This window comes from Hyla sarda, chromosome 1 (assembly GCF_029499605.1).
Source record: "Hyla sarda isolate aHylSar1 chromosome 1, aHylSar1.hap1, whole genome shotgun sequence".
NCBI lineage: Eukaryota > Metazoa > Chordata > Amphibia > Anura > Hylidae > Hyla > Hyla sarda.
Window position 1 is genome coordinate 243,863,802 of NC_079189.1, and position 22,768 is coordinate 243,886,569.

The window sequence follows — 22,768 nt, forward strand, 5'->3', positions numbered from 1 at the left end:
CTGAGTAAAAAAAAAGATGAAATAAAATGAATAGTCTGTATAGGATTGCATTGAACATATTGATATATCAGACATAGAAGATATGTCTTACCTCTGCCATCTGCAGTTATGCCAATACCACTGCTGCAAAGAGCCTGAAATTCAGCTGTAACGAGTGGAAGAGTGCATTAGAGGTAATGTTCCTTAGATGCCTAAGGAGTTGTCACTGTTTCTTAATTTACTCAAACAATAAACACTAACAGATAGTATTATCATAGTTCACAGTACAATATACCTAAACCTGTAAATTTGCTGAACATATGGAAAAGAAGATGAATAGAACTAATTCAAATTTGATGAAGAGTACTGTCTAAAATACTATACTCACCAGAGTTTTTAGCAGGGCAAGGCTGGCAAGGTTCACCAAATCCATGGTCAGGATTTGCACAGCAACACTCAGATTTGGTAACAGCACCAGGGAAGGGACGGGCACAAGTTCCCTTTTTAATACCACCATAACAAGTACTGCGCATGTGGGTGTCTACACAAACTCGTCCGTCAATTCCAATGGTCAATCCACCCAAGCACTCACAACGGAAGGATCCCTCTGTGTTAATACAGCGCCCGTTCATACAGATTCCTGGTGTCTGGCATTCATCCACATCTAAAAACATACCAGATCTCAGTCATTTGTTGGAATGTGCACAATTATTAAGTAATAAATCTACAAAATGGATGTCACATAATGTGACATCATAAACTGGACAGTCACATTAACATATATATTAGACTGGAAAGGTTATATGTATGTATGACTATTTCCTCTTTAAGACTTGTTCTCTTCTTTAAGGAATACAAAAGGTAAAAATCAAGCTATCAATTTATAGATAAGCTAAGAAAATATCAGCAACATGCTTAAACAAGATTTTTTTTGCTGGCTGAGGATTTATAGCTCATTGCAGCCTTTATGCGGATAACGGACAAGTCTTATTTACATATGAAATCTCATAGCAATAATCCTGTTCACATTTGCAGAAAACCAAGCTCAGTGATTTCTTCTGAATCCATTAAATTCCTGAATGTTAGGTGTAATCTTGGACCATCATTAGGCTCTCAGCCCCCTTTGAAGATGGCTATTATATTTCTCTTACTCAAAATCTGACACCACGTTCCTACAAATGATGATAATAAACAGAGCAATGTGCTAAAGCATAAAAACCCTGACGTGCGTTTCAGATACCCTTTGTCAGTGGGTGACTGTCAAATGCATCTATTTGGGATATATATATATATATATATATATATATATATATATATATATATATCTTCCAATCACAATAAAATTAGGACAAATAGTGAATTTGACTCCATTTAGCATCCACATGACTAGAAGGTAGGCAAAGAAATGCAGGTGTGTACCAATGTCCAGCCTAAGATGTGAGCACGTTTTATAATTAAAACGACCTAAAAGGACACGCTGCACATGTGCCAGTTACCATGATTGGTACTTGTGTAATGTCTATATATATATATATATATATATATAATAGCTGTTGGCTGAACGCTCGTTTGATCAACAGCTATCCGCCCAATGCCTCCAAATGCATGAATGCACTGCGCAGTGGGTTTAGCCAACACTTGTCTAATATATAAGGGGCCCTTAACTTTCATATCTAAAATGGTGTCATTTGGTGTACATATAATGGTCATGAGAGTAAGATGGAATGGTGCAGCTCTTTGACATTCCTGCTCTGCGGCCTCACACGCTAGACAGTACATATTAAGAACAGATTCATATTCAGTAGCATAGTAAGTATATAATCACTTCTTACCAACACAGTACCGTCCATTTGGTGCCAATACAAAACCTGGCTTGCAGATGCACTTAAAGCTGCCGTCCTCATTAATACACATTCCATTTAAGCACATATTTGTAGTTGCACACTCATCGTGATCTGTGGGAAAAATTGTGTCAGCTGGTGGACCACACAAAAGCCTAATCAGTTTTCCTTTTATTTATCCTTATGTTGTATATTTACTTTATCTGTACTGTTACAGACAAATAAGCTAACTTATGACCCAGGAATTTCATTAGCAATACCGTGTAATTTTAAATGACATTGAGCCTAGTTCACAATAAAGATGTCAATTTAAACTTGTTTTATTGGCAACCTCAGGGACCCTAATAGATGTGTAATGTAAGCTTATAACAACAGGACAAAGATTTGTGAGATGTAAAGAAATATCTCATGGATTTAAGCATAATGATTTAGTAAGCTGCAGCATGGGAGCTCTCATGAAATCAAGCTTTCAAGATAAACTTGTAGAGAAGGCCGCCCATACAGGCAAATAGTCAAGTCCCCTGAACTTTCAATTATGTTCATCAGGATTGTGGCCATATCACACTCATTTAGTTCACAGATAAGGAAGGTTGTTATATCTTTTCTAAAGCACAGTGGCCTACTTATATTAAAATAAATGAGATATACAGAGATATACATATAAAATACTAATAGAAGCTAGACACTTAAACTTGAGGAGCCCCAAGTTGGCCACCAGGTTCATACATCACTACCTATTAGTTAAGGCTCTTCTAATTCAGATGAAACCTCATAGCTCCCATGTAGTGACTGGTGGGTTAGCAGGTTGGTGGTAAACCACAGGTGCATTTTGTGCATCTGTGTCGGTCTGATACTGGCACTTGAAAGGGGTCAGATATATATGGAATGTATATTATGTATGTAAGTATGCTATGGCAACAGGTATGTAAAACATAAGAAATATAGGATTACATAAACACCTATTAGATCCCTCTTGGCAGCTCTCAGACCCCTACCCTCCCCACCCAGACTCACCCTCTTTGTACTTCTCTATGTCCCTCCATGCACATAGTACTGGTTTACAGATCATTTTAACTTATCTAAGAGACCAGGAATGCAGTAATATAGTAGGTGAGTCTATGTGATGATTAGCTGCAGAATTGTACAATTATCCTAACTTTTACTGCCTGTGTCTTCTCTACATTCTTTAGTGTGCCCTATGAGATGTAGCTAGATAAGCAAACCTCTGTGGCTATAGTGACTAGCCCTGCTAACAGCAGGATTGGTTAGCAATTCAGAGGCACTGGGCCAATCAGAGTTGGGGCCAGCTTCCCATGTTACCCATGTTATTACCACTGGGATATTGATGAGCTTTTAAACCTCTGCTAGTTACCTTGGCTACACCTGCTGCCTTGTAATATGGACCTATATGTACTCTCCTGGAGCTTGACTCTTGTACCTGTCTCCCTCCTACCATCCTTTTCCATGTTGATTTAGATTTTTTCTGCCCTGGATAGGATGGGACTGTCGCACAGTGGGCAGGGAGTGTGGATAAGAAGGTTTCTTACATATAATAGACTATGCTGCACGCTATCATAAATACTACAAGAAATAGTGCTGACCAACTCACCCACACAGTTCTTTCCATCTGGAGTAGTCTCAAATCCAGCATTGCAGATACACTGAAAACTGCCCTCTGTGTTCACACAACGGCCATTTCGGCACATCACTCCATTCATGATACATTCATCAATATCTGAAAAGATTGAAAGTCAGGTTCAAACATGTATATAACATGTACATAAATCCATGCGCCAGTCTTATAAAGTGTCTATTTTGACATATAGACAGTACTTGACACTCTTAAATGATTCATAAATCAATACAGATTACATTTTTTACTTTGAGCTGCCATGCTTGTATATGCATATATAAAGTTATGTTAAACAGAACCCTTATGTAATGGAAATACCTCTTTGGACTTCCGAGCATTTCCTTAGACAACTGTATTTAACTGCCGTGTAATGCACTGTTAGAATACTACCTGACAAAGTGTCCTGCTTGGACACAAAATGTGTTTTTGAGTTGTACATGTTTATTGTGGTTTTTACTGTACATTATGTGTTTTATCCACAATAAAGTCTGTAAATATACACATGGCTAAAGCAAGTTGTGCCTTGTTCAGCAGAACCTAACCAGGGGAGTGGATAGCACGTGGGATATCGTGATGAGCATATACTAACATTTAAACATGAGGAAGCCACTGTTGTCTATTTTATTTTCCGTTTTTTGCAGTACAGTCTTAAAAAGTAAATATTCATATTTAGTAATCTATAGGCTGACTCTCACCAATGTCTAATAAGCAAACAATCGTAAAAGAAGAAGCCATGCAGAGTGAGTAAATAAGTTAGAAAAGTTGTTCATTTTGCATTTTACAGGCACTGTTCATATACATATTATATGCTGACAAATAATAGAATCAAATGTCACCTACCAATGCATGCTTGTTTGGTGGGGTTGCTCTGAAATCCTTCATGACATCTACAGTGGTATGATCCTTGTGTGTTAACACAGTCTCCATGAATGCATGGGCTGCTGGCACACTCATCGACATCTACAGGCAAACGATTTTGCGTTAAATTTAAAGAATATTTTGGATATTAAAAATTGTAGGATTTTTTTTAATGAAGATTTTAGATTTTTCTCAAAGTACCCTCATAAAATACAAAAAAATACAATAAAAGGGTAATTTGTTTCATTCTTCTATTGTTTAATCTAGTCTGAACTTTGCTTCACTTCTTTTTTCACTTATATAATAAAGATTTAGCAAGTTCCTGTCTGTATAAAAACCCCACTTTATGCAAGGGGGAATATTAATACACAATCATTTCCTAATGGAACCATAACATATATTTACAATCCAATCCTTAGTTATAAAATTGATATATTTTTCTTGAAATCTTCATACAGGAATTTTTCATGAAAAACTGCTGTGTATCTACTCTGATATTTTCTTAATTTCTTTTACTTACCTATACATTCCAGTCGGCTGTCTTGTTTATAACCCATATTACATTCACATCGATAACTAGATGGTGTGGGAATACAACGTCCATTCTGGCACAAATTGGTAAAGTGTTTACAAATATCTCCAGTCTGGTTCAGTGTTGCCGTTCCTAATATAGTGAATGGGATTACACAAAAAACAGTGTTTTAGTGTTTATTTTTATGTTCCTGTAGGTAAGATGTTGGAACTTCTAATTCATGCATTGTTTCTACTTTGCACATACTTTTTTTTACGCATTTGTTATTATTTATGTCTCATTTTGTTTTAAAATATCTTGTAGGAACCAGCTGAAAATAAGCTTATTGTAAAGTAGAATAAATATAGAATATATTTTTGCCACCAGGGCAGCCTTGACTGAAAAATCTCTCCCTATACTTTAATAGGGAGAGATCTGTCAATCAAGACTGGTAGGACAGGGAGAAGTAGCCGGAGACCTCCCCAATGAAGCCCCATTTTCAGTCAGCTTTAGAACTATAAATCCTTTAAAATACTGAGGTGTTTCAAAGTGAATCATACATCACTGTACAGAGGGAACCTTTCAGTGTTTTATGCTGCCCGTGGTTCTGTAAGCATTAAACTGATGCTGACTTCCCTTTACAATTGGCACTTTGCCTAGTTAATTAAATATTGTTTTTAGAGCTTTATGGCTAGCCAACAGATTTTCTGATTAACAACCTTTTCTTCTAAAGTTGTGTCTTACCAATATCTGTGCCCACACTGGGTAATCCTGATATTGTTCCACGTCCATTAGGTCCAATCCCATTAGGGCCAATACCTCCTGGTCCGACTCCACCAGGTCCGATAATTCCTGGCCCAATTCCACCTGGTCCAATGCCACCAGGGCCAATAGGATAGGTTCCTGGATATGCAGGTCCTAGAGGCAGGCTTTCAATGCAAAGTCTTCTATATTCATCTGTAAAACATTACACAGTGTTGTATGTTGTTCATGCAAGTACATTTAAAATGAAAACATTAAATCATTGCTTAATTTTTAATTTTTTAAACAGGATACCTAAATATTTCAATTGTTTTAAAATGACACAAATAGATGAGAAGAAAGTGAACTAGAAATGTACTAGCTCATTTGACTTCTCTAGTTTATGGCACCCAGTCTACAACTGGACAGTTATCTTATTATTTTCTATAGTCCAGTCTCACAGACTTTTGGACTTATTACAACCATCTACATTTCTGAGACTCTCATTTCAAAATTCTTAAAAACTACAGAACTTACCACTCCCTCTGACTGGACACATCTCAGGGGTTTGACCTAAGGCCCAGCATCGTCCAGTATCACAGCAACACTGTCCTTTTGTGTATTGACCAGGAAGTTCTCCAGCACATCGGCCCCCGATTAAGGCAGAGAAACAGCTTCCAGCCCTCTGATCTGATAAAGGATGCATGGAGTCACTATTTAGTCAATTGTTTTACAACTTTTATTGTGGTTCCAAATTATTATGTAAATGTCGTAACCGGAGGCCATGGTATTATGAGGAAACACTGCATACTCCAACTTACATAACCCCTTTTATATGTGATTTAAATCAGAGGTTTAAGAGATAAAGAAAACCTTAATAGTGACTGTATTCTATAAATGGAAAAAGAAGAGGGGCTGTGCTGACTGCCATGAATACAGCCACTTCTTACCATTGAGAGAGTACTGGCAACTATTTATAGGGCTTAAAGGGAATCTGTCAGTTGTATTTGCTGCAAAGAGATGTAGACACTATTGGATAACTGCTCATACTCCACAGTTTGCAGAATTTGCTCCAACTTGTGGTAATAGGAGTACATATAGGATACATATAGGAGCATTGGGTATATTAGGGAATTTTTATGGCTATTCCTTACATCAATCCTTAAAGTAAAACTTTTTACTCTAACAATATTTATGGGAGCGACAAACTCTTACTACCCATTTTAGTCCATTGTTTGCTCAAGCTTCCTTCAATTGCTTTCCATTGTATAGAAATAGCCAAAGGTACTCAATTTACACTAACCTAAAGTCATGTGTGGTGGCCCAGTACTGGAGATGTTACCCCGTACCCTTGCTGCCCTGTCAGATGGCCTCCCTACAGTGTCCCCTGGGCCCCCTTGCATCTGTCCCCCCGTGTAAATATGTTTCTAATGTATTATACCATGTAATGTATTCAGAAAGCGTTGTCACTTTAAGACTGTTTACCATATGACTTGTCATGTGATTGTTACCCAGGAGGTACCAGTGACCAGGTAATCCATGGGGGGACCTATGGGCTCCCTGCTGGTCTCCCCATATAAACACTGGGTGGAGTTAGCTCTCTCTTTCCTTACAAGTCTTTGCTGAGGTCAATTCGAGTCCTAGAGAGTGTCCAGAGTCATAAGAGGCCTCAAGTCCATTCTACAGCCACAAGCAGCTACAAGTAAGCCACAGTCTCAGTATTGTCAGTCATCAGTCAAGTAAGTCACAGTCACCATTTGTCAAGTCAACGTGGCCTGTATTAAATTGACCCTAACTACTACAAGTCCCAACAAGCCCTTAAGGTCTCTGGGTCACTGGTCACCTCCTTGGGCCCTGGCTAAACTGTATAGACTTTACCATCTGTCTACCCTGAGTAAAACTACTGTTATCCATAACTTGATGTCGGAGTCATTATTGCCCCTGTGCCTAGCCCAGGATCCAGCGGTATCCCTTCGGGTGGTATTGAGGATAAACCATGCCCTGGCATCACAAATACAAGTTGTTTATGCCATCTGTTCCTAGGGTAATTCCATTTTCCCTTTGCATATCCTCTACCACACATGTATCTAGAGTTTAAAGATCAAAATATGGAGACACAGTGATGGTCGACAACTACTTTTTTGGGGGGGTCAAATGTAGTAAAATGAGTTGGCTCATTTCTAACTATTAAGAGAGATACTAGACTATAAAGCAAATCTAAACTGCTCACATTTGTAAATAGTGTCTTAGCATGTAAATGTGTACAGTAGGAAATGGTGATGAGGGCATTGTCTTCAAAGTGTCCTTGACACATAAAATCACTTCCGTAGTCTCTAGACCAGTGGTCTCCAAGCTGTGGCCCTTCAGATATAGCAAAACTACAACTCCCAGTTGAAGAGCAGACCAGTACTCGCAGCAGTTTCAGTGTATCTTCCATGAAAGAACATATAGAAAGTATAGAAGAAAGTATAATTTACTTATATTCAAAATCATGGAATAATTATGATGATGGACATGCATTCTTATTTTCTCAAGGGAAAAGCTTAGGATATGAGGAATTTAATAGGCGTATGGAATGCAGTCACCATCTGGTATGCCCCTGCTGCCACTGAGGTGTGGGATATGTAGACAGGGAAACATTTTAATAGGGACCAGGTGTTAAAGAAGGTGTAAGAAAAAACAGGACGGCTTCATCATATGAAACATTTATGCTATTTCTGTGCTTGTGACATGAGGCAAAGTTCCTTTTTTACCATAAGCAGTGGAAGCTGGATAATCTACATGAGGATATTTAACAAAAACGGAGGAAGGGCATTTGAGATTCCTTGCAAAAGCAAATTTTAGAAAGGTAAAGCTTAAAATAACTTCCATTTACAGAAGGCAATTTCCATAATCGCTATAAAACCTAAGGACTGCATCCCTTCCATGATGGATATCTACAGTATACTGAGGTCTGCTAGGACTTTCTGGGGCCCTATAGGGTAAACCTAGCATTAGTGGGGGAATAACAAAAAACAACAAATCTTTCCTCCGGTTCCTCTCCTGGCTGCACAAGGAAACATACGGGCAGACACTAATTTGGTATGTACCAGCTGTGCCCCCTGCTCCATTAACTTACTCTGTGCGGATATCTAATGGCAGGCATCAGCACAGTGTAAGGAAATCTTTCAGACTTCTGCTCACCACATATTTCCACTGCGGGAAATGGGTAGTCTAAATTGGTAGTCTACTGTGACAACACCATGGCTACTGCCGGGATTGTGAACTAAAGACTTGTACTGAACTCCTTTTAAAGTGTTATTGCCATTAAAAACAACTTTTTACATGTCGATCATCAGACACATTATAAGTTGTAGATCGCACTGGGTCTCACTCCTGAGATTGCTGTGAGTAATTTCATGAGTTATTTATCTGTTCAGAGAAATGGACGGATCTCTCGGCTGGCCAGGGAGCGGAACACAATGCTGCATGCTTACATCTCACTGTCGCAGCAAATCTCAGGAGTGAGACTCAACGATCAACAACTTTAACATTTCTGATCGACATTTAAAAAGTTGTTTCTATGACAGTAATGCTTTAAAAGGGGCATTATGATGTAAAAAAATTTTTGCAATTCAACTGGTGCCAGAAAGTTGAAGGGGTACTTTACTGCCCCAGCATTTGGAACATTTTGTTCCGATCGGTTGGTGCAGGCTGTGGGGGTCGTGATGTCACTTCCACGCCCCTTGTGACATTATGCCATGCCCCCTCAATTCAAGTCTATGGGATGGGGCGTGGAGGCTGCCACGCCCCTCCCATTGACTTGCATTGAGGGGGGTTTGCGTGACATCACGAGGGGCGTGGAAGTGACATCACAACCCCCGCCGCAAAAACTCAGCATTCGGAACAAAATGTTCCTAACGCTGGGGCAGTGGAGTATCCCTTTAAACAGATTTGTAAATTACTTCTATATAAAAATCTGTCTGACCACAGTGCTCTCTGCTGAAACTTCTGTCCATGTCAGGAACATCCAGAGCAGGATAGGTTTGCTATGGGGATTTGCTCCTGCTCTGGACAGTTCCTGACATGGACAGAGGTGTCAGCAAAGAACACTGTGGTCAGACAGAAATTGAAAAAGAAAAGAACTTCCTGTGGAGAATACAGCAGCTGATAAGTACTGGAAGGATTAAGCAGCAAATATTAATTGTTGCAATACTAGGTACAGCCTCATTTATATTTGTGGAGCTTTGCCTCATAAACAGCGTAGAGGCCACAGCAATTGCACAAGTACTCCCTTCATTCAACTGATTGGTGGAGGTTCCATTGGGTGGATAGGCTATCATTACTACAGTATGGAAAAACTGACATGCTGTCTTGAATACAAATCCCTACATAAGTACTATTTTCTCAATATCCAGTTAGAATAAAGTATTTATTTTTCCTTATAATGGCCTCTGAGGTCACATCCAGCTGGCCTTGTCCTTGTATTAACCAGAAGACATCATGGAGCTTTGTGCTTACATTTGCAGAAAGTAATCTGCGGGAAGTATCGCTCTTTCCTTCTTGTATTTTAACAATAAATTATTATGGGTAAAGGTCAGGATTAATCCTGCTCCCAACTGCTCAAAGCATCATGAGCTGCCAGAGCAGTGACATGTTTTAGGTGTAATTGGAAATAATTGCAATGGGGGTTTTCAATTGTTCCACGGTCAGACACAATGTACTAATCATTTTTAATCATTGTTTTAAGTTTAGTCTTCCTTTTTCTGAATTTTTGTTAATCGTCTTTTGTGTACAATGATATACTATCTCTTAGTTCAGTCCAATGTACACCTATAAAAAAATCTTGGTATCACGAAGACTTATTAGTAATAGTAGTTTATTTACAGTAGTATTGAGCTGCACATCTTCATAGGAACATTCTACTGTTAACCCGCATGGTTGCATTAAATGCTGTTTATAAAGTATTTTCAGCAGAGCATTACAACAGGGCTAGTTAATAAACTTGATAACCATAAATCCCCCATGGAGAAGCCATTAAAGGATACTTTTTACAGTTGTCTGCGGGCAATCTCATGTTTGCTCTGTTTTATTGCTGTAGTTGACTGTGTATTCTTTTTTTAGACATGTGTGTCTTTTCTTTGCTCCCTTTAAGCAAGATCCTATAATCCAAGAACTTTAAATGAGAGGTGTATGAACAATCCAATGATCATTCGTGCAGCCCTCTGCTTTCGTTATTCATTGGCCGCACATCCCTTATTCCAAGGTGAGTGGTGCGGACAAAGGAATATATTTTTTTGTAGCAGGTCAGAAAGAAGAGATCAGCAAACACTCTTTTGTCAGCTGATCGCTGGCCCTATTTGCATGTCCGGCTGATAATTTCTCCATGTAATAGAGTCCTTCGATCCAACATTCCCTTTCAAAAATTATGGAATCTCCGCACTTACAGGATGATCACCCCGTTTTTTACATCAAAGCATATTTACAAAGTCCGAATATGACATGAAACACTATAGTTAATGGCAAAACATTCTGGCTTTATGAAACATATCAAATAAATGAAAGAGAATTATTTTATTTAATGACATTTGTTTTCCCAGAATAAGTACAGAAAAAATTGTGGATTCACTAAATGTTGATAAGCCCCATTTACCATGTGAACAAACATCCGGCCTATCATAAGGGACATCGGATTTCGGACAAGCACCTACTGGTGGCATGCAATAAGGGACATATGAAAGGAAATATGAGTGCAGGATCAGGCACAATGTTACACAAGGATTTTTTGCAATTTGTTACTGTGGGGACCAATAAGTCTGCATAGGAGCTGTAGACATAAAACAGTGAGAAATGTTTAGCTAAGACTTATTGTGAAGTTGCTTCAATTTTAGTTTTAAATGCATTATCCAGGACAAGAAACATTTTTTCTTTTTAACCTATGTACAAAGTCATATCAACTGCTTAAAGAAGCTCCTAATTTTAAGGTACAACAACATAGTTTTCTTGTGGTCTATGCTGCATGTGCAGTTGAAAACACATAAACACAAAGTGCATTTATAGGTAGGTTATCACTAATAGATCATCTACACAATAAAAGAGGCTGTCTATGCAGAAAACATGTCCATTCACGAGTGGCAAATCCCCTGTCAACAAGTGCTTTCATATTTCAAACATTAGGTCTCTGGTGGTTTTTGAAAGACTAGCATGTTGACACAATACATCAGAATGACTGCTTTACTTGTATTCAAAGACATACAAGATATGTGCATTGACTTGCCTTGGCAGATATTTAACATATAAAAACATATTTTCCCCAAAGCTGGCCATACTGTGTCTCACTAATACCTGTGACTGCCAAGACTCTTTGTTCAGAGACTTCTTCATTAAAAGAAGTCATCAAGCCGACATATGAAACCATGTGTGGCCGTGGTTTCAAGTCTCTATTTGTTACCTCTTTTATGCATTGTCTTTCCAGAAGACAGTTCTCAGGAGCCCAGACACATTATATAAAATTTGGCTAAATGTACCTACTTTCCCAAGACCAATTAACTGTCTAATGTATAAGGGTGTCTCTAAAATATCCCCCAATGGCAGATGTCAGGAGAAAGAATGATTGGGTATTTTGGATTTTCTTTATTACCATAGGATAAGTTGTACAAATGTTCATCAGATAACTAAAATATATTGGCATCTTATATTAGACATATTTTTATATAATTATTTAACTCAAATACCACAAAACGAACTACTACTGATGATAGCCAAGCAAAATGCCTGTATGAGCTGGAATAAGTAAAAAAAATTGTCTTTACGCCATAAAATCCACACCTTATTGGCAACACATTAAAAATGTATTTACTGACAGGTTGCATGGTGCAGTACGCCAAGATGTTCAGTTCTTCATAAAAAACAATGTTTTGGTGTTACTAGATACTACTGAAAAATGCAACCTATCGTGACTGAATTTCTAATACTTGCCAGTCAGGTATAGAATTTATGGAAGAGATCCTGGAGTAAAGACTATTTGCTTCTACTGTTCAATGCGGCTTGGAGCCAACAGTCGGTCTGTGCACAATCATCCCTACTCGCCTGGATCACAACAGAACAAACAACTGTGAGGAGTGTATTGCGAGCACAATTTGTAAGTGGAGCTGGAATGCCATCAAAGAAGGTCTTCAGGACAATTGGGTGACCATCCCTAACAAAATACAACTGTGAATTTCTAAAGCACCTTTGCTGGTTGCTTTTTATACTACCTGCCAGGAAAAACCTGAACAAACCCTTGTTAAAAGAGAGTTTTATCAAGAGCAAAGTTCCTTCTACCTATCTTACCAATGCAGCGTGACCCATCCAGACTCGTGGTAAATCCTCTCGGACATATGCAGACATAGCTTCCAGCAGTGTTGGTGCACTCCCCACCATCACAAATATTAGGAATTGTGCTGCATTCATCAATATCTGTAAAAAGTATATACAATATAAGTTACAGTATTTGGCATATGTATATAAAATACATACTTGTATAACTTTGATCATCTGGTAGTAATATTTATGAACAAGAAACATTGATCAAAATCCCAAACTCAATGATCCCTACAGTCTATAGGTGTGAGGCTAACTCTAGGATATCTGTATAAGTCACAGTACATTAGCGGCACAATAAGTTCCTGTTGGCAGCAAAAGGGTTAGTAGTGAGATCAGACATTCAGACAAATCTTTGTGTGTGAGGCAGACGTGTTTTATGGCCGTCTAGCATGGATACCACTTTCTGTTTCCTAGATCAACCAGGCTCTGAAAAGCTGCCAAGTCATTAAGTTGCTCATAGCTTCTTCCCATCAAATGGGAAAAACAGTTTTCAGTAGCCAGGACCAATGGTTTTATCTATCAAGGACGCAACACATATGTCTGCTTATTTTAGATAGAGTGCCTTCTAATATGTGAGCTTCACGATAAATCAGTACAAGGGGCCATGAAAAACTAATATTATTCTAAGAGATGAAAAGTCAGGTCTGTGGTATCAATACATTTAAGACATAGAAAAAGGAAAGATCAAGTGTTGCATGTGCTTCCACAACAGTTAAGGGAGACACGATGAGCTTTCCACAAAACTAGTAATTTTTGGGGTTGGGCTGGTGTAGTGCTTGCTAGGGATAGGAGTGGGATTGTGTATACAATAGCCCTCATTTACTATTCTAAACCCGACTTGTTTTGTGGATCTTTGGTGGATCTTTGGTGGATCTTTGTCTGCGACATGTCGCAGACATCGTGCGCCTTTCTGCGACACGATGCAAAAATTTTTCCCGACGGACCCGATGTGGATTCTCCCAAACCCGAAAAAGGGGCGTAACCCGACATTTCTGAGCTTTCCCACGTATTTATAAAGGTTTCCAACCCAAATATGTTGAATTGTTGTGGATTTTTTCCAGACAACTAAGAGGAGTTGGAAACCAAAACCAACAAAACCCACGTGCGACAAACAGGATGCGACATAATAATAAATACCAGGGGAAAAAAGCAGTCAGGTAAGAAAGCAAGATAGACTTACAACCCGATTTTCTAAGTAAATGAGGGCCAATGTCTTGGGTCTTTGTTTTGCCGAACCGTTTTCCACCCTCACTATTTTAATGTATCATGAAAGTATAACCATTGTAGAGTATATAGAACTGTATTTAAAATGATGCATAATGTATCTTCTCATGGTTAGTTTGCATCACATGTTACATAAAATATGGTTAGTTTACATCACATGTTCTAAGCTGGAGAGAAGAGCAAACATAAAGTTAAATTAAGAAAATAAACTATATACTCAGTGTAGAGTTGGTCTAAGAATGAGTTATAACTTATACAGTAAAACTATTCCCTCAGGAATAATGTTCAAATAAATGTATGAGGGCACCACAGTGTGAGTATGCGTGTGTATGCACTGTATTTATTTATGTTTATGTTTATAACCATGGAGAATTGGCACTAGTGTATCATTCATACAAAAATCACAATGCGTAAGTGCAAAGCAATTTCAACTGGAAATGTGTTACCTTCACACTTCTGTGAGGTCTCACTCTGTTTGTGTCCAGCTGGGCATTTACACTCATAGGATCCCACTGTGTTGATACAGTTACCACCTTGGCACAGACCAGGGATAGCTTGACATTCATCAACATCTGCAAAAAAAATGAACAGATTTTGTTAAAGTAAATGCACTAATGTAATTAATCCATGAAACAAATGACACCTTATACAGTATGATTAAGGGGTCCACATGAGAGGGTTGTTTCCTTTGGACAATTAATTATTTGTTTGGAGGACTCCCTGATGATCAAAGGGGTTCCTGCTGCTGGAATCTCTAAGGAAACCCAGCAGTAAATGCTTAAGTCTGCTGCAGTGCCACCACAGGGGAAATGAAGCATTGCATGGTTTGCATTAAATGAGATGTGTAATGCATGGACGTGCTGGGTTTGGCAGAGCAAAATACTTCCTTTGAAACTCTTTACAGCAGATAGAGGTCCTGAATAGGGAACAACCCCTCTATTAACTCTGAATTCCCCCAAAAAGGTGTTTGAAAATCGGAAAAAAAGAGAGTGTTTGAAAATCAACTCTTTTCAATAATGCATTATGCAATCGTGCCTACTGTATATAACCATGGTATACAATCTGAGTATTCTAACTTTGAAATAGGCAAAACAGAAAGGGACATAACCATGTAACTTCGGGTTTTGGTTTAGAGATTTGAAAAGTGCCATTAGACTGGTGAGTCTTTAGTTTGTGTGCTTTAGAATTCATTGTACTAGAGACACAATTAGATATGGTCCTTCTCTGCAGCCAAAATAAAATGTTTGTTGGAGGGAATCAAAAGACTAAAGTAAAAATAAATTGAGAAACTAGACATTTTCTTCCAAATATGCAATTGTTGAATTTGGTTTTACACAGGATCTGAGGACCAGTGCATTTGGAACAGTTGAATATAACCAGATGTGGAGAACACCAGCAGGATTAAGTTTTGGATTACAACCTCAGCCAAATATTGGCTGCTTTTTACACAAAGCCTTCTCTGTTTGTAACCTTCCTCTAGAAAATGAAGGCAGTGTGTACTCATTAACTACTAACATGGTTTTATGATGCTCAAGACTTTCTGTACTATGCGAGGTCCTCATTGTCCCAGGGCTTCATTCAAGGAATCACTGTTACTACAAAATTGAAAAATCTATATCCTAAACTATTGTCAGTATTTCTTCGAAAAATAACAACAGTGTGTGGGTAATATTAGTCAAAAAATATAATTCCAATTACAGTATTTAAAGGGGTACTCTGGCCCTAAGACATCTTATCCCATATCCAAAGGATAGATGTCTGATCGCGGGGGCCCCGCCGCTGGGGACCCCTGCTATCTCGCATGCAGTACCCACCTCTGGGGGATTGCACGCAGCGCTGCAGCCTTGGAGTCTGCCGGTCACGACTACAGGGCCGGAGTATCGTGATGTCAAGACTCCGCCCTCATGTGACATCACGCGGGGCGGAGACATGATGTCACGATACTCCGGCCCCGTAGTCATGACCTGGCAGACTTCGAGGCTGCAGCGCTGCGTGCAATCCCCCAGATGTGGGTGCTGCATGCAAGATAGCGGGGGTCCCCAGCGGTGGAACCCCTGCGATGAGATATCTTATCCCCTATCCTTTGGATAGGGGATAAGATGTCTTAGGGCCGGAGTACCCCTTTAATAAAGGCCAAACATATCAGGATTTCCAAGAGTAATAAAAGCGCAACAGCTACTAAAATAACAATGAAAATATGTCTTCAAACTAACTGCAGTTATCTAGTCACCTCACTAAGCTTTGTATGAAATCTAAATAAAGTATGTGAAAACTTTACTGGTGTCCTTCTCACCTCAAACTACTAGGTAAATTTGCTGTGCCAGTGTCATGAATTCCCTAAGCCTGGGATTCCATGTTAGGACTGAGCATTTCCCTTCTCGCTCTTTGAGATTACAAAATGTTCTGCCTTGCCAAACTTAATAGCCACTATGTTTAAATGTGCTACTGAACCACATCACTTTATAATTTCCAAATCAAACTACATGGAGTTAAAAAATGATACAGTACAAAAAAAATAAAAAATTCCCACAAATGCTGGAAAATGTAATTGCTAACAACTGCTTGTTTCCATTCTGATTGAGAACGTGTCTGACCTTCTTCGACTGCTATGCCCATTTGTGAATTGAAAATATGTAAACTTGTAAAAGTATTTTGGCAGCAACAGATTCCTTTACATAAACATAAAGGGGCCTATAAGTCAGGAACGTCTGTGACAATGTCTCTGATCCAAAAATCTTAACCGATGTTGTGTTGTGCAATAGGATACAAAATGGCTACAATCAAAAACAATTAAAACTGACTGAAAAATACAATTTTTTAAAGTGGTGCTCTAGAACCTAATGCATCGTACCTAATAAGGGGGGGGGGGGGGGCGTCCTCCTTACTTCATTTGGGGGCTATCAACTTTAGGAAGGCCTACCTATCTACTCACCTAATATGGGGCCTACCTTATGGTGATATTGGTTTAAAAGGGCAATATAAGGCAGATACCTACCTTTCTACCTAATGTTTACTTACTTTTCTACTAAACTTTCTAATGGGGGCCTATATGTCTATTATATGGGGGGTCTACCTATCTACAAAATGGGAGGGACTACCTACCCAATGTCTTAGGGGCACAAAAGAAAACTACAACTGGAGCTAAACAAAGGGGGGGACATTACTGTATAAAAGCACAAGGTGGGGGGGCACGATTTGTGGCACAATTAGTTTGGTGGCATTGCTAACTTCACAAATTATCTTCATAAAAATTTACTAGCGTATAAGATGACTTTTTAAACCCGTAATATGTCCTCAAAAGTCGGGTGTCGTCTTATACGCCAGGTGTCGTCTTATACACCGGGCGCTGCAGTTGGCCAGGATGCCCGGGGTATTGATTATCCATACCCCGGGCATCCCGGCCGAGATTAATTTCCCCCGTCACATTCGGGACATCCCTGTGTCCCGAAAGATCTTTTCAGGACACAAGGACGTCCCGGTTACTTTTCTGCAGCCCCGCGTTAACGTTAAGAACGCAGGGGCCGCCTGGAGGTAGTGCACGCAGGGATATCACTGACATCCCATAGCAACAGCAGAGCAGAACGGAGTGAAGCAGCGAGGACACGCGGGCATGGTAAGTTACCAGCACGTCATCTTCGGTGCTCCGACCACTGCTCCTCCAATCCCGGGACCTACTGCTATGGCCTATAGGCCATAGCAGTAGATCGTGACCCTGGACCGGAGGAGCGGTGGACGGAGCACTGAAGTGGGGCAGTACACAGCCATATAGCCTACAGCCATACACTGTATATGGCTCAAGGCTGTATGTCTGTGGGGTCCACTTCCTACCTAATGTGGGGGAAACTATACTACCAAACTAATGTGGGTGAAATACAACCTAATGGGGGGGGGGGGGACTACAACCAAATGTGGGGGGAACTATACTGCCAGCCTAATGTGGGGGGAACTATACCACCAAGCTAATGTGGGGGAACTACAACCTAATGTTGGGGGAACTATACTGCCAAACTAATGTGGGGGAACTAAAACCTAATGTGAGGGAACTATACTGCGAACCTAATGTGGGAGGAACAATACTGACAACCTAATGTGCTGACAACCTAATGTGGGGGGAACTATACTGCCCACCTAACGTGGGGGAACTACAACCTAATGTGGTGGGAACTATACTGCCAACCTAATGTGGTGGAACTACAGCTTAGTGTGGGGGAACTACAACCTAATGTGGGGGAACTATACTGCCAGCCTAATGTGGGGGGAACTATACCGCCAACCTAATGTGGAGGAACTACAACCTATGTGGGGGGAACTATATTGCCAGCCTAATATGGGGGGAACTATACTGTCTACCTAATGTGGGGGAACTACAACCTAATGTGGGAGAACTAACCTGACAACCTAATGTGGGGGGAACTATGCTGCCTACCTAATGTGGGGGGAACTATGCTGAGAACCTAGTGTGGGGAAACAATGGTAAGGTACTGTATCACGGTAGAGGGGTAGTCTTATCCAGTTATTATATCCCAAACTCTATATTTAAAAGTTGGGGGTTGTCTTATACGCCGGAAAATACGGTACATAATTCTAATTACTTGATTTTAGTTGGTAAAAAGTTACATATACCTATCCTACTATAAGTCAGTCCTGGATGGTTCTAGAATATATTTAACCCTATACCTCCTACACTATCTACATTCAAGGTTATACATTGGTACACACCAACTAATGTGCCTGTAAATCAATTAATCTGGTGTATTACTATTCTATGTAAACCTTCCTATATGGGTTAGTATTTGTTATGCAATATTTCATGTAATCAATGATAATTTTTCTTAAAGACTACTTTAGCTTTAACTATAGCTTAAAGTTATGCTAAAGTGTGGGAACATTGGAGTCGTATTTCTTAAATGTCTAATTATCTGATACTGAAATGTTTTATTAATTGCTGAAATGTTCCTAGAAATGTCTATTCCTCTATAAAGTGTGTCTAAAAGGTGCACAAGGCATGACATTGACATTATAGGTTCAGGTGTGATTTTCATCACCTTCAAGTAATTGCAAAGTAAAGGTCCATCTGCACAGGAAAAATAAGCTCTTTTACATCAAATGGCAAAGTCATTTAAATTGAGACAACCAAAAAGGAGGGGGATCTATAAGTATGTATGATTTTCATGTGAAATTACATCTTTAATGTGTTGCACCTACTTTAACTTTAAATATCTATTAGCCATCACAAATAAGATGAGAAAACATTCTAGATTTAGGCCAAGAATTACTATTCCGAGCCTGACAGTTAGGTGTTAGCTTTTGTAACACAATTTCGGCAGAAATTCTGCAGTAAAACACGCATATGTGAACATACTCTAAGGCCACATTTACAGTACATAAAGGTCTTCAATGTGATTCTGCGACACCATGCAGACTGCAGAATTTCTGCAATGGTGAAACTCAAATTTACAGGCTCATGCTAAAGGGATACTCTGGCGCTAAGACACCTTATCCCCTATCCAAAGAATAGGGGATAAGATACCTGATCACGGGGATCCCGCCGCTGGGGACCCCCGTGATCTTGCACGCGGCACCCTGTTACAATCAGTCCCTGGAGCATGTTCGCTCCGGGTCTGATTACTGGCGATCATGGGGCAAGAGCATTGTGACATCACGGCCCCACCCCGTGTGATGTCACGCTCCGCCCCCTAAATGCAAGCCTATGGGAGGGGGCGTGGCAGCTACCACGCCCCTCACATAGGCTTGCATTGAGGGGGCGGAAAGTGATGTCACAAGGGGGGCGGGGCCATGACGTCACAAAGCTCCGGCCCCGTGATGGCCAGTAATCAGACCCGGAGCGAACATGCTCCAGGGACTGATTGTAATGGGGTGCCGCATGCAAGATCATTTGGATAGGGAATAAGATGTCTTAAGGCCGGAGTACACCTTTAATTATTTCGGCAGAAATCCTTGTGCACTGCATAGCTATTTAGAAATACGCTTTTCATACGCTTTTCAGCAAGGCCAATGGACCTGGACACATCTCTAGACCCCATTTTTTGTGTGGCACAGGTTTTTAAACATGGTCTATGACCTCTGTGACCTGTACAAAGGTCATTCTAAAGGAGGGGGAGGTTGAGCTCCCATTGTATTCTCTATCTACTGGTGTCACCTTTCCTGCAGTATCCTCCTTATTATCACAGACAGAACAGCTTAGTTTTAGGCTTCGTGGTCAGAATGAAAACTGCAAGATTTTAGGATGATTTTAAATGTAGATAATTAAATGGAAAACTAGAAAAATACATCACTAATAAATCTTTAAAAAAAATGTTTAACATAAACTTAAAGGGGTACTTTACTGGAAAACTTTTTTTTTTTTTAAATCAACTGGTGCCAGAAAGTTAAACAGATTTGTTAATTACTTCTATTTAAAATTCTTAATCCTTCTAGTACTTATCAGCTACTGTATACCCCAAAGGAAGTTCTTTTCTTTTTTTCATTTCCTTTCTGTCTGACCACAGTGCTCTCTGCTGACACCTCTGTCAATTTTCGGAACTTTCCAGAACTGGATAGGCTTGCTGTGAGGATTTGCTTGTACTCTGGACAGTTCCTTAAATGGACAGAGGTGTCAGCAGAGAGCACTGTGGTCAGACAGAAAGGTAATTCAAAAAAGAAAATAACTTCCCCTGGGAAGCACATAGCAGCTGATAAGTACTGGAAGGATTAAGATTTTTAAATAGAAGTAATTTACATATCTGTTTAACTTTCTGGCACCAGTTGATTAAAAAAAATGTTTTCCAGTGGAGTACCCCTTTAAGTTCCATATTACAAAAGAAAAAATATTTTGTTTCATTTTCTTGTTATATGGTCTAAAGCATGCATCATTTATGGTAACATTTATTTTACTGTTGGTCTTTCTATACAAGTATTTTAAAATTTATCTACATAAGAATATGACTGGTGCTGTCTTGTTTTTTGTCTGGTAAAAGCAAGTCTTTTAGATGTAGTCTTCCTTGCATTCCAGGCGTGTGACTATTGACCATTCCTGCCTCTCAGTAGGAGGGGGAAGGAGAACTCTAAACAACACTCAATTTACTTTGATTAGCGGAGCAATTAACTACATATTTTTCTTAGACATCCTCAAAGTTTGTGGTTTCACATGGGTTTGCTTAAAATCACAGTAAATCAGAAACGTTCCTGTTCTGTTTGGAAAAACACCATTAACTCATGTATTTCTTGTTTGACTTCTCTTGCCTTGTCTGTTATAAATTAAGTCATAAGTATAAGAATATGCACTGACACTGTGTCCCATACTGTTGGGTTTCCATTGCCTTTTTATGTCAGGAATTTTGTTATCTGCAGTATTGTTCTTGTTGCCAAAAAATGTGAAGTTTGTCATGGTGGCCAAGAAGCTGATGTAAACAGAGCATATATTATATAATGGATCCCACAGATGTACGACCTAATAAAAGGGCCCATCTATCTCAATTACAATTTTAAAATATCACTGTAATGATGATACCAACTATGGTACACATCTATCAATCTTGGACTGGCTTAGATTTGCCCATATGAACCAATCACAGCTCATGTTTCCTATTTTAACAAGCTCTGTCAAAATGATTTATTAGATTTGGTAGTATGTCATATTTGGCCCCTACCTTGGCAGGCTCCAGTTCGGATATTTGGAATGAAACCTCTACGGCATGGGTGTGGTTGAGCAGGACACATTTCACATGGATGGCCCCAGGCACGGCCAATAGTAGCACAGCACAATGTCTTGGTGCACACAATACCACTAAGCTGTCCTTGACACATTTGGTTGCTGATTTGGGTGAAACATGGTCCAGTTCGGTAATCTGAAAAAACAGAAAAGACAACAGCATTGATATTTGGTCCAACATCTACAATGCATTTAGAACATTTTCAGACCTTTTCACTTTTTTCATGTTTTGTTTTGTTGTGGCCTTGTTTTCCAATCATTCTGCACTCAATACTCCATAAGGACAAAGTGAAAACAGAATGTTAAAAATGTTTGCAAATTTATTAAAAAGAAAAAACTAATATTTTACATGGACATAAGTATTCAAAACCTTTGCTATGACATTTTAAATTTAACTCTGGAGGCCTCCCATTTCTCTTGATCATCTTTAAGAGGTTCCTAAATATTGACAGGAGTCACCTATGGTAAGTTCAGTTGTTTGGAAGTGATTTAGAAAGACACACAGCTGTCCATATAAGGTCTCTCAGCTGACAATGCATATCAGAGCAAAAACCATGAGGTGGAAGGAACTACCTGTAGATCTCTTGGAGATCGTTCAGATCTGAAGAAGGGTACAAAAATCTCTGATGTACTGAAAGTTCCTAAGAGCACAGTGACTTCCATAATTCTCAGACATAAGAAGTTTGAAACAACCAAGACTCTACTTAAGTGGCTACTCCACCAAACTAACAAATTGGGAGAGAAGAACCGTTATAAGAGAACTCAATAGTTATGTAACTGAGCTCCAAATTTCCTGTACGCAAAAGGCAGAAACTTCCAGATGGTCAACCGTCACTGCAACACTTCACCAATCTGGGCTTTAATGCAGAGTTGCCAGAAAGAAGCCTCTCCTCAGTAAAAGACACATGAAATCCCCCCTGGAGTTT

At 39.4% G+C, this 22,768-nt stretch overlaps 1 protein-coding gene across 3 annotated transcripts in view; it reads right to left on the reverse strand.

The window, feature by feature from the left end:
• Positions 1-22,768, reverse strand: part of LOC130367421 (fibrillin-2-like) — a 231,953-nt gene that overhangs the window by 38,281 nt on the left and 170,904 nt on the right. For 2 of the 3 annotated variants that reach the window (XM_056569845.1, XM_056569840.1), the window contains exons 7-17: positions 21,781-21,978; positions 14,578-14,703; positions 12,875-13,000; positions 6,101-6,253; positions 5,567-5,779; positions 4,832-4,975; positions 4,294-4,413; positions 3,430-3,555; positions 1,812-1,934; positions 368-643; positions 92-145 (exon numbers count right to left, since the gene is read on the reverse strand). In XM_056569845.1, the coding sequence (XP_056425820.1) occupies positions 92-145; positions 368-643; positions 1,812-1,934; positions 3,430-3,555; positions 4,294-4,413; positions 4,832-4,975; positions 5,567-5,779; positions 6,101-6,253; positions 12,875-13,000; positions 14,578-14,703; positions 21,781-21,978 (1,659 nt within the window). Of the gene's footprint in view, positions 1-91; positions 146-367; positions 644-1,811; positions 1,935-3,429; positions 3,556-3,692; positions 3,770-4,293; positions 4,414-4,831; positions 4,976-5,566; positions 5,780-6,100; positions 6,254-12,874; positions 13,001-14,577; positions 14,704-21,780; positions 21,979-22,768 lie in introns of those variants that run through there. The other variant, XM_056569847.1, reaches the window with a different exon arrangement.